General features: G+C 41.1%; 1 protein-coding gene across 1 annotated transcript in view; it reads left to right on the top strand.

Moving 5' to 3' along the window:
- The first annotated feature begins 981 nt into the window (after positions 1-981).
- The window catches only part of LOC111566772 (protein-glutamine gamma-glutamyltransferase 2-like), a 58,005-nt gene continuing 46,026 nt past the window's right edge, over positions 982-12,960 (top strand). Inside the window, exons 1-3 of the mRNA XM_055010620.1 lie at positions 982-1,098; positions 11,404-11,574; positions 11,955-12,212. Coding sequence (XP_054866595.1) covers positions 1,074-1,098; positions 11,404-11,574; positions 11,955-12,212 — 454 coding nt within the window. The 5' untranslated portion in view covers positions 982-1,073. The remainder of the gene's footprint in view (positions 1,099-11,403; positions 11,575-11,954; positions 12,213-12,960) is intronic.

The following is a 12,960-nucleotide window of genomic DNA, read 5'->3' as shown; positions in this document are numbered from 1 at the left end:
TATCCACAAATGTCGATACACTAATCAGAAACCACTTGTCTTTGATAATGAAGTCAAACAATATATTAAGACTATTAGACATTCCACTAATATGAAAGCCATTAAGACTCTTGATGTGTGTGCTCTTTTTAATATATTTGTGTAATGTACTGAGGTGCTGCCCCTGAATGTTTGCAGCCCCCTGGCGATTGTCTTTACAATGTATTGTGTTGCACTGTACTGCATTGTTTCTTTAAATAAAGATTTCTAAAAAAAAAAAAAAAAAAAGCAAATTGAGAAACGGCTTCGTATCTAGGTCAGTTCCGCTTTTTGTGGTTTAGTTCGTACATCGTACGTTTCCGGTGTAGTCCTTTGTATTTCATCCTGTGTTGTAAATAAAATCAGTTCATCTGTCTGCAGACTCATTTCCTGCATCTGAGCCTCTGTACCCACTATAGACTGTATATGGTACCCACCATAACACTATTGATATTCCCATATGGAATATATTGCAGTTTTCTGGAGTTGAAGAAGAAAAAAACAGTGAAGGTCCATGAGTTTTCTCTCTGGAATAGAAAATTAGAAAACAGCAGAAAAAGAGAGAAAACTTTGCCATGAGGTGATATTACTCCAAAGAAAATGATAATATTGCTGTATGTGTAAATAGGCAACCTATTTGCTCACTATATTAAAAATAAAGGCAAATAACCTCGTTGCCAAGAGATGAACCACTTCTGTTATAACACTGTTTACTTTGCCTCGTCAATTAGACCGTCACACAAAGAACAATGCTTTTTATTGTTTGACTTTCAAAGACATTTCTAAACCTCTATGGTCGCATAAGGAGCGACTACATGCTGTCCGAACTTGAACTGAAGGAACACGTGAAACCTGGTTAAGTTGTTTACATGCCAAGGCATCTTGCGCAAAAGAGTTAATCCATGTTACAAAATGCATCCCACATTAAAATGAAACTGCAGATGGGTGTGACAGATGTTTTTATACCGCCTGTTTGGCTCACCATTCAGTTTCCTGCAGAGTGCGTGAGGCTGCTCGTTTCTGTACTTAGACTGGAAAAAGAAAAACTTGGCAAGATGGCAGAAGAAAACAAACCCTCTAGTAAGTACTCCTGTTTTTACAAAGTTCATGATGGACCTTTATGTCATAATTTGTTCTGTGGGGATCTTTGTTTGACCGAGTTGAGACACTGTTTTCCTGCTTGCATGCCTTGTATGAATATGATTGGAAGCCTAATTGCAGTATTATTTATATTATTAAGTTTTGACAAACACAACCCATCCTTGTCACCTGTCTGGTTCAAAGCAATTCAAATTCGCTGCTCTGCTGGCGACCCGGACTCGTGCTGCTGCTGCTGCCGCCGCCGCCGCCGCCGCCGCCGCCTCTTCTTCTTCTTCTTCTTCTTCTTCTTCTTCGCCTTGTTTAAATGTTCTCTGGTTGTCCGATCGTGTTACTGGTCTGTGCCGTGTGACTGCAACAAGTTGGTGTTGCACTGACTGGCGCTGATTGTTCGGGAACTGCTGGCGTCCTGTCTGACATACACATGTGGAGATGAAGCTGCCACTGTGTTACTCCAAAAACCCTCTGTCCTATGGGAGCAGCCCCTGCGGCTCATCTGCCCGATGATGTGAAAATACCACCGTCTCGAGGCAGACAACGCACACGTCTTTTTGATAGCTATCTTACTCCATAGAAGAGGGGGAATACGGCAGCGAGAGAGTTTGGAAATGTTCTGATATGTGCTGTGTATGTTCCTCCCAGCCGAAACGCGGCTGGAGCTGCTGTCCAAATAGTAGACTGCGTTCATCAACAACTACAACGCACTCCCGGAGCCCCGATTGTGATTCTTGGGGATTTTAACCATTGCAAGCTGGAACTATCTCTCCCTGGATTCGAACAATATGTGACATGCGACACACGACATAACAGAGTTTTAGATAAATGTTATGGAAACATAAAAAAACGCATGCACTGCAAAACCGCTGCCCCCACTGTCAAACTCTGACCATAATACTGTCCAGTTAATTCCACTTTATAAAGCTGTCTTTAAAAGGAGTAAGCCACAGACTAAGATAGACTCAGAGGATCCTTCCTCTGCACAGACTGGGGCATATTTTCTAAATTGGAGATTGATGAGGCTACTGAAGTAATAACAGACCACATACATTTTTGTGTAGACAATGTGGTCATAAAAAAAAGGACATTACAGTGTACCTTACCAATAAGCCCTACATAACCTAGAGCTTAAAGGACTGTATTAACAGGAAAAAGCTGGCTTTTATAATTAATGACAGAGCAGGACTGAAAATGGTGCAAAGAGAACTCGACCAGAGGCTGAAGGAAGCCAGAAAGCATCACAAGGACACAATAGAGCACACTTTAATGTCAATGGATTCAAAAAAGCTGTGGGACTCTATGAAGGCCATTACAAACCTGAATACCACTAAGAAGCACTTCAGTACTGATGATGATCTGAGGAAAGCAAATGAACTGAATGACTTTTTCTTAGATTTGAAAACCATGACTGTGCTGTGGAATGTAACAATATAAAATAGAACTATTTTAACTGATGCTAGCTGCAGGTTTGTAATTGATCCGCACAAAATTCAGTCCATCTTTAAACATGTGTGTACTAAAAAATTCACTGGCCTTGATGGCATTTCTGCACTGCTTTTAAAGGCATGTGCAGAAGAGCTCACTCCAGCTTGGTGTCCCATCTTCCAGCGGTCTGTGGATTCACACACTGTTCATGCCCTTTGGAAAAAATCCACAATAGTTCCTGTAGCTAAGAAACTGTCCTGCTGAAAACAATGATTTTAGACCTGTGGCCCTTACTTCAATTGTAATGAAAAGCTTTGAGAAATACATGTTGTCTATACTTAAAGCAGAGGTTAATTTGGCACTTGACCCATACCAGTTTGCCTATAGGCAGCGGAGAGGTACTGATGATGCCATCAACAGCATCACCCACTTCACTGTTAAGCACCTGGAATGCACAAATTTTATTTATTGATTTTAGTTCAGCTTTTAACACACTCCAATCCCATCTCCTCATCCTAAAACTGAGGCAGATGAGTGTTAACCCTTTTTTAATTAAGTGGTATTTTTCTTTTTTAACCATTCGAAGTCAGCAGGTGAGAGTCAACAACACCCTCTCAGAGTGCATCTCAATCAGTACAGGTGCCCCACACGGTTGTGTCAGCTCCCCGGTCCTTTTTATGTGTTACACAAATGAATGTACAAACAGTCTCCCCGGAAACCTTGTTTTTAAATTTTCTGATGACACTGTCATCCTCAGCCTACTGCACAGAGATTCAAACCCTTTGTTCAGTGGTGTGATGCCTACCATTTCATCCTGAATGTTCAAAAAACTAAAGAGATGGTCTTAGACCCGAGATCAGTAGGGGGCTACAGTCCTGTTGTCATACATGACTCTATGAGCAGGTCAGCTCATATAAGTATCTCGGAGTTTACTTAGACAGCTCTTTTAGTTGGAATGTCCATGTGGAAAGCATGTGTTCCCGTTTCCAGCAGAGACTGTAGTTCCTGCGCAGGCTGAGACTGTATGGTGTGGACAAAAGCATCATGTTCTTATTTTATCAGGTGGTACTGGAGAGCTTGGTCCATTATGGGATGTCAGCCTGGTATGGCAACCTCACTGTAAAGCTGAAAACCAAACTGGCTCATTTGATGCACACGGCCATGAAGGTGATGGGAAAAAATGACTACCAATCCTTGCAATCCATTTACAAACAAACTGTTCTGAGGCAAGCCCAGAGGATAGTGACTGAACCATCACATATCCTTTACTCAGAATACGAGCTGCTACCCTCGGTCAGATGATATAGAGTCCCCAATTGCAAACTCAACCGTTTTAAGAATTAATTTGTTCCTACCTCCATCAAATTCCTGAGCAATGCTGCTTGAGGCTGAAGATTGTGCAATTATTTTTTATAGTGTTTGTACTGTGGTAATTTTTATTAAGGTGTATGTATGTGCTATGTCATGGGATATATATGTCGTTACTAATGACCTTCTCATAGCGTCAGATAATGGACTGGTCTCTATACTTATTTTGTTGGACCTTAGTGCAGCATTCGATACAATCGACCACAAACTTTTATTACAGCGACTAGAACATTCTATTGGCATTAAAGGGACAGCACTGGACTGGTTTAAATCCCACTTATCAGACAGGTTCCAGTTTGTGCATGTCAACAATGACTCTTCTGAGCATACTAGGGTTAATCATGGAGTTCCTCAGGGTTCTGTCTTAGGACCAATACTGTTCACATTATACATGCTTCCCTTAGGCAACATTATTAGGAAGCACTGTATTAATTTCCATTGTTATGCTGACGACACTCAATTGTATTTATCTATGAAGCCAAATGAAACTAATCAGCTAGCTAGACTGCAAGATTGTCTTAAGGACATAAAGACCTGGATGACCTATAATTTCTTACTACTAAATTCAGACAAGACTGAAGTCATTGTATTTGGCCCCAAACATCTTAGAGAATTGCTTTCAAAGAATATAGTTACTCTGGATGGCATTACATTGGCCTCCAGTACTACTGTGAGGAACCTCGGTGTTATCTTTGACCAGGACATGTCCTTTAACTCGCACATAAAACAAATCTGTAGGACTTCCTTTTTGCACCTGAGAAATATTGTGAAAATCAGGAACATCCTGTCTCAGAGTGATGCAGAAAAACTAGTCCATGCATTTGTTACTTCTAGGCTTGACTACTGTAATTCCTTATTATCAGGTTGTCCCAATAGCTCTCTGAAACATCTACAGCTGATCCAAAACGCTGCAGCCAGAGTACTGACGGGAGTTAGCAAGAGAGATCATATTTCTCCTATATTGGTTTCTCTTCATTGGCTCCCTGTTAAATCTAGAATAGAATTCAAAATCCTTCTTCTGACATATAAAGCTCTTAACAACCAATCTCCATCATATCTTAAAGACCTGATAGTACCATATTATCCTAGCAGAACTCTTCGCTCTCAGACTGCAGGCTTACTTGTTGTTCCTAGAATCTCTAAAAGTAGAATGGGAGGCAGAGCCTTCAGTTATCAGGCACCTCTCCTGTGGAACCAGCTCCCAGTTTGGGTTCGGGAGGCGGACACCCTCTCTATTTTTAAGACCAGGCTTAAAACCTTCCTTTTCGACAAAGCTTATAGTTAGGGCTGACTGGGTGACCCTGACGGGGTGAGCTGGTGTTTTCATTTGCACAACTGACTTCCCCTCTTGATGTCCCTTTAGTTTGCCCCTAGTTATGCTGCTATAGGCCTAGGCTGCTGGGGAACCTCTCTGGATGCACTGAGCCCTTCTCTAACTACCTATGTATTTACTATATATACCATTATTGCATTACATTCACTCTGTTTCTTTCTGTGTCCTTTCTCCGAGTGTCCCTGGTCCCAGAGCTGGATGCTGGATGCTTCAGATGTGTGGCTGTGTTTTATGGTCCTTGTGTCCCACCCCCCCACCTCTCTATCTCTACCCCTCTATCTGTATCCCTCTATCTCTACCTCTACCCCTCTATCTCTACCTCTCTACTTCTTCTGTCCCTCTCAACCCGCCCGGCCAGCAGGCAGATGGGTCCCCCCACATTAGAGCCGGGTTCTGCTCGAGGTTTTTTTCCCTGTTAAAAGGGTGTTTTCCTTGCCACTGTCGCCTTTTGGCTTGCTCTGGGGGTCAGGCATATGGGTTCTGTAAAGCGTCTCGAGACAATTTGACTGTAATTGGCGCTATATAAATAAAATTGAATTGAATTGAATATGTACAATACTGTTATGTAATTGTTGTTGAGATGACATTTATGGCACAGTTGGGTGCTGAGTCCAAGACAAATTACCCCAAGTGGGAGAATAAAGTATTTTGTATTGTATTGTATTGTATTGTAAATTCAAATTTCACAAATGTAGAGCAACACAGAATCTCATTACAGCTATGCAAGGGAGGCTCCTTTGAGGTGCAGGGCTTTTCCTCTCCAGAATTTCCAGAGCTGATATTGCTGGGATGGAGGGGTCATGGTGGTTCAAGCAGGTCCATCAGTTCAAGCTTTTGGTTCCAGCTTGAAGCCAAAGCTCTCAAGACAAAGTAATGTAGGTAGAAGAGAGGATGGAGGAGGCTCTGAGAGGTAATATAAAGCTAGAATGCAGGTAGATTGAGGGTCTGAAGGAAAGAACTGCAGTCCGGTTCTACCTGACCTTCTTTCCATTTTCTCTGTTTATTCATGGGTCAGGTCTTGGTGGAAACAGACTGAGCAGGGCATCCCAGATATCTGTCTTCCCAGCAACATTTTGCAGCTCATCCTGGGTGATGTAATGCCTCTAGTAAGTTCTGGGTCTACTCTAAGCACTCCTAGATTTGTCAAAAAAACCTCCAAACTAGACATCCAGGAGGCATCTCAAGCAGTTGCTTGAACCACCTCAGCTGTGTGCTTCTGGGTACTCTTGAGCTCCGCACCTTATCTTTACAAACAGTTGAAACCCATTTCAACTGTTCGTATCTGCAATCTCATTCTTTCTGTCACTATCCAGAGGTCATGACCACTTTCCCGAATTTTGTGAATAGAGTCTCAAGATACTTAAATCCCTTCGCTTGGTGCAGCAAGTCACACCCAACCTAGAGGAAGAAATCCACAGAGAGCCATGTACCAAAACTGAAATATGTTAAGTAGACTGTATGCAAAAAGTCATGTGAATTCCTGTGAATGATAAGTCTTGATCAGCATATATTTGGTTACAGCCTCCAACTCAGAGGTGGATACTGGGGCAGTTGTATTGGTCCGAATCAGTTTTATTGCAAAGTAGATTTCCACAAACCTGACATGAAGTAGTTGAGTCTATCATAGTCAACACAGTATCAGCACTGGACTTGCAAGGCTCAAGATGGTGAATGGGGTATTATTTTTTACCCATGAATTACTGTTTTTATAAATTCTGCAAGAAATGTTAATATTAACACCACAAGTCATATATCTAATCACAATATAGTAATAGTTAAATGTGTAAAAATTGTCATATTATGCTGAATTTCAGTCAAAAACAAAAAAAGGTTTGCTGTCAATCTAGATCATGCGTGAGAAAAAATGGCCACCATTTTATGAATATGCACAGTATACCATCCTATAAGTGCAGTGACAACACTAATAATACTATTTCTAAAGCACATTTCATGCAAAAAAAATATGCAATTAAACACGCTTCACTAGAGATGCCTAAGAAGACAGACGTTAAAAACAGGAACACCAAAAAGTAAAAGTAGAAAGAAAACAGAAGAGACAAAAGAAAAAACAAGCAAACTGTATCTATTCGGATCTTCACCACCTCCTGTCAGAAGCATTTGGCTTCTCTCTGTTCACCTGTGAGATAATAAGACACAAGTGAAAGTTTTGAGATAACTAAAACCTTCAAGTCAGGGCGAAAGTTGCCCCACAATTCCACAAAATGTTTTGTCTCTGCATCTGTAATGTGTCAAATTTCTGTGTTAAAACTCTCCAATTATGAAACAAAATACCTCATTTGTTTACTAAGAATAACAGTGTTTTCAACTCATTCAACTGAATCACAGAAGTCATTAATGGATGTCAAGTGGCTTGTTCCAACCTGCCCCACTACAAGGCTGAGTTGTAGCAGAGCGAAGTGGAGCTTAAACAATTGGTGGAACTCCATAACATATGCACCTAATAATCTTTAACATGTTCCTGTGCTTCATGCAAAACAAGAAGAACTCGAAACTGACTTGTAATCTGACTTTAACCCACTACAGTGAGTTGCTGATGAAATTTTTCAAATGTTCAATAAACTTTCCTGTAAAACGTTGTGACGGAGCGCCTCTAAATGCCCCGTCACTCTTAAGCCCTGTGCGCCTTTTCTCCTCTCTGTGGCTCCGGAGGGGGCTGGGTGCAAGAGCGCACCCCGCGCTCCATTGTTCTCACAGCGCGCGCTGAGAAACTGTTTGCCGGGATCGCCCGCACGTTCCCCGGCCCTGGACTCATAAACTGCCCTTCATAATCCTCCCCATATCTGGACTCACCTCTTCCCTGTTGTAACGCGTCGAGGGTGCACACTCGGCGCCTACACGTCTCCCCTCACCAAGCACACCCGGACAGTAACACTCACCTCTCAATGACTATGCAGCCTCTGTGTCGTGGGCCAAACAGAGGCGCTTCCGGGCCGTGGGATAAATGGGGCAAGTGGCGATGCCACCACGTGACCGGGACTTTCCCATTTTCCGGTTCTGTAGTTATTTTGTGGTTTATTATCTTTTCAGAGTTGTTTCAGTTACCATAAGTTGGGTAATTTGTTTTGTGTATTTTTGGTTTAATTGTATTATGGATTTTGTTCTTCCTTATGGTTATTTTTGCCTTTTCTTATTTACCCCCTACAAGTAACTTTTGGTTTGCCCGGGGGAGGGGCTGGGGGGTATATATATGGGCCCTGAGTTGAACAGCCAGTGAGTTGGTGCTGGAGGTTCTCTAGGTGATGTGGCTACCTGCTGAAAGTTTTCAAGCTCTTTGTAAATACTTCTGTTTTTTTTTTTCCTGCTGTGTCCACCAGTTTTTTTTGCACTGTAAATATTTATATACACTTTTAAAGGATTTGGTGCAAATAAAAGAATTCACTGTTTTTGGAACTCTTCGGCCTTGCCATCATTTTTATAACTTTTTTAAATGAACCCGTGACAAACGTCCAATATGCAGATGAACGATGGTGTGATTGTGTTTGTCTTTGCCCTTGGAATGGTGCTAATCCTTTAAACTTCTCAAGAGCTTTCTTTGGGATCACTGGCAGAGAACAAAAATGTGTGTTTATTTAGTCAGAGTTGCAGTGCTGACAGATGTTTATAGGCCTGCCAGGGTTGCAGTCTCTCTTGGTGCAATTTACCCATCTGATGCATTTTATTTGGAGTTTATAATTTACAAAAGGCTCTGTGCACACAATATTCTTCATCAGACAGTTTTGAATCCTCATCCTTGTTCTTCTTGAATCTCCATTTTGGTGGAGTTCTTCCCAGGAAATGGCCTTTCCGTCAATGTTTTTACTTTTATTCTCCTTCTTTTGTTACTACTTCAAGGTTTGCTTAACTGGTACATCTGTATAGACTCTGTTCTGACTTGCTGTTACCCTTTCCTTGTGGTAGTTTGTGGTTTTTTTATGGTGCTGCTTTGGGAAATGGTCTTACAGTCGATGACTCAACGCTTAAAGCTGCAGTAAACAAGGAACCTGGAAAAGAAAGAGAATTTGAAAAAACACAGCTCGAACATCTTCCCATCAGATGGGCACAGACTTCAAATCGACCAAAAAGTCAACATTAATTTGTTGCTTTGTTCAAATCCTGCTTTCCTGTTTAAACCATTGCACCATCATATTGTGCCCTCACTGCAAACATCATTGATATTTATACTGTGTAATTTGATCCAATAAAAAGCCTCACAATTTTCTGATACCTCCCATCACAGGCAAGATTCTCTAAAACCTGAAAATGGAACCAGGAGGAGGTGCAGAAGTCTAGTTTTTCCTTAAATTACAGTTTGCTGAAAGGGTGGTATGGATTTTTTTTTAGACTGTGATGAAAGAAAAATCAAAACCAAATTCTGCCGACCCCTGCTTTAGGGTGAGGACTCAGTAGATGTCTAATAGGGTGGAGACTTCTAGGTCTGCAGACCATGATTTAATTAGGATCTCTGAATCAGGAGGTGGTTGTGGTGGCTGTAGAAGAGTCTCACTGGAAACCTGCAGAAGCCACTGAAGCTGGGTGTGACCAGTTAGTCACTCAAAGATGCAAAGACATGCCTTAGACAACAACTTGGTTAAATGGTCAAATACCAGTGGATCTGGCTGTTTATGCTTATAAATGGTCTTTTTCTTTGTGGCATTCATCCCTAACCAGGCATTACAGTTCACCATCTCCTTCAATTGTCCGTATACTGGCAACTGAAGTTTGTTAAGAGGAATAAGTTTAAAGCTAAAAGCAGAGTAACACCGTAGATTTAAAATAAAATATACACTTAATTTTTTATTACTTTTGGCGTCCTATTTGGTTTCTTTTGATTTTGAAATCCTGTCTATACATGGCCTTGAAAAAAAAGCAGAGCTATAATAATAACTACAAAATAAACATGTTGTGGTGTATCACTGCAACAAGCAAATATGTGCCCCCCCCCCCCCCCCCCCCGCCCGTGATGCTGCAGGATTGCACTGGGATTGTCTGTGTGACAATGTCTTGTCAGTATTATATTTTGGCTTAATCTTTCTCTGAAAGTCATTATTTTTGGCTAAAACTACTCAAATGTTCATACGTTGCAACAATGGAGATACATGTGCAACTTAAGGGTTAAACCTGCAACTTTTCCTTGGAACAAAAATTTTTGCGAAAGTTTCTAACAGAGTGATGTCCTGTTGTCATGGTAATGTCGTCCCCCCCCCCCCCCCCCCCCCCCACACACACACACAGCATTTAGGCATCAGTTTATCGCATAAGTCTTTATATGCACAATGGTTGAACAAGTTGTCACAATATGTCAAGGATATTTCTATACATTTCCATTATTCCATTAGACTTTTTTCTAACTCTGTCCTGAATTGGTAAATTGCTCCCAGGTGAATCTTGACTTTCCCTAAGAAGGAAAATGTGTGAAGGGTTTGGGTTTTCTGAAATCACTCAAAGACACAAGAGAAGATATTGGTGATGTGGATGAGAATTTGTGGCCCAACAGATAGGAACATCAGGAGGTGTAGGAAGACTGCACTGTAATTCCTACAGCACTGCGTGTACAGTTTTCCCTAAGGAGATTGTCCTATGTTCACATTTATACTTTTGTTTTTGTTTTTTTTGTTTGTGCTATGCAGTGCTGTTTTCCTTTCTGTATCGCAATGACATGGTCTGTCAAAAAATTACAATACAAACAGTAAAACTGTATATGTGAATCTTGTCCAGTCTCTTGCAATCAATCTCCCACATACACTAAGGTGTAACTTACAATTTACAATAATTGTCATCAAAACTCTAGCCATAGTTTCCATCAGAACATCCCTCCAGATAACATTGTTATAATGACAACATGACTAAGCAATCTGACTGTTTTATCCACACAATGACACAAGGACTTGTCATTCTGATGACACTGACATGTTCATTGACACAGATATTTACTTTTGAGAGATGAACTAAGGATTTTGAGCAAGAGACTGGCTTTTGCAGGTAATCCATGGTGTTTTGCTATTTGTACGAATTGTTTTGAGAAATGCACTTACTGTTTTGCAAATGTCGAGGATGATTCAAGAAATGCACCAAAGCGACTGAGAAAAACTCTAACTTAGTGACCTGATGTACAAATATTCGGCTCCAGTTCATGTTTGTATGTTTTTTTTCTCTTTTTAAATCAGTTTTTGGTGGTGTGGATTTCCACAGCGTCGACAACAACAAGGAACACCACACCGATGAAGTCTCGCAGGAGCGGCTGGTTGTGAGGCGTGGCCAAAACTTCAAAATGACCCTGACTCTGATGCAATCTTTTAACCCGGAACTTCAGCAGCTCGTCCTCACTGCAAAGACCGGTCAGTCGCTTTCAATTTCAGTATTTTATCTTGAATAGTTTTCACATGAGATCTGTGCTGCCCTGACAATCCAAACAGTTGAATTTATGCAGTTACATGTCTTTCCAAAACCACAAAAATACCTCTTTTTGCATCTGTTTAACTACAAAACATCTTAGTAATGTCATAGAAGTGTAACATTTCTGTCAAAACAGTATGTAAAGTTGCCACCAGTACTCTAGCATTGTATTTGTAACTTATATTATTATTCCACACAGTAAATTAGATAGATACATAGATAGATAGATAGATAGATAGATAGATAGATAGATAGATAGATAGATAGATAGATAGATAGATAGATAGATAAAATGCTTAACTCCCTGTGTGTCTTCTCTCAGGAGACCAACATGCCTCAGAGGACAGGGGGACGTTGTCTCGCTTCGGCTATCCAGACAGCATCAGACGTTCATCATCAGCTAAGGCGATGTGGAAGGTAGAGCCTCTGACAGGCTTCAGTCTTCCAAGCAACACAGTCGCTCTGTCCGTAACTCCCCCAGCCGATGCCCCTGTGGGGGAGTACGAACTGTTTGGGAAACTTCAGGAGGAGGAAAAGTCACTGGGAAAGCTGGTGGTGCTCTTCAACCCCTGGTGCTCCGGTAGGTTTCTGTTCATCCATCGGCAGTTTTTTTTGTTTGTTTGTTTTGACACTTCGGGTGCATTTTGTTGATAAGGCAAGATTATCATCTGCACGTACACTACCGTTCAAAAGTTTGCGATAATTTCATGTTTTCCATGAAAACTCACACTTTCATTCATGTGCTAACATAATTGAACAAGGTTTTCTAATCATCAGTTAGCCTTTCAACACCATTAGCTAACAAAATGTAGCATTAGAACACAGGAGTGATGGTTGCTGGAAATGTTCCTCTGTACCCCTATGGAGATATTCCATTAAAAATCAGCTGTTTCCAGCTACACTGAAAAAACGGGAGATTGTGGGTTGTTCTCCTTGCAAATGGAAATTAGGCCATCATGTTACAATATTTTATTACTCTTTGTCAAAAGATGACTTGTTCTAATAACGCTGTCATAAAATGTTGCAATGTGAAGTGTACATGATTTGAATATAAGAGTGGTGTATGAAAAAATTATGTTTTGCCGTGACGCTCCACCCACCTACGTCACCAAATTTCGGCCGGGAAAGAAGCTTGTAGCGAGGAGCTGCTGTCGCCATCTTGACATCGGCCTGGGTCCCGGAGAGAAGCGTTTTCTTCTTGTTGGTAAGCCCAAAGCCAAGTTTAACACCAGTTAAATCCATAAGATGCTTCGAGACAAGCGTTGTTTTACCACATCGAGTCCATTTAGTAAGGTTGACGAAATAAAGCACATCACGTTAAGATGATT

This window comes from Amphiprion ocellaris, chromosome 5, assembly GCF_022539595.1.
Source record: "Amphiprion ocellaris isolate individual 3 ecotype Okinawa chromosome 5, ASM2253959v1, whole genome shotgun sequence".
NCBI classification, from domain to species: Eukaryota; Metazoa; Chordata; class Actinopteri; family Pomacentridae; genus Amphiprion; species Amphiprion ocellaris.
This window is presented reverse-complemented; position numbering and strand designations above follow the sequence as displayed.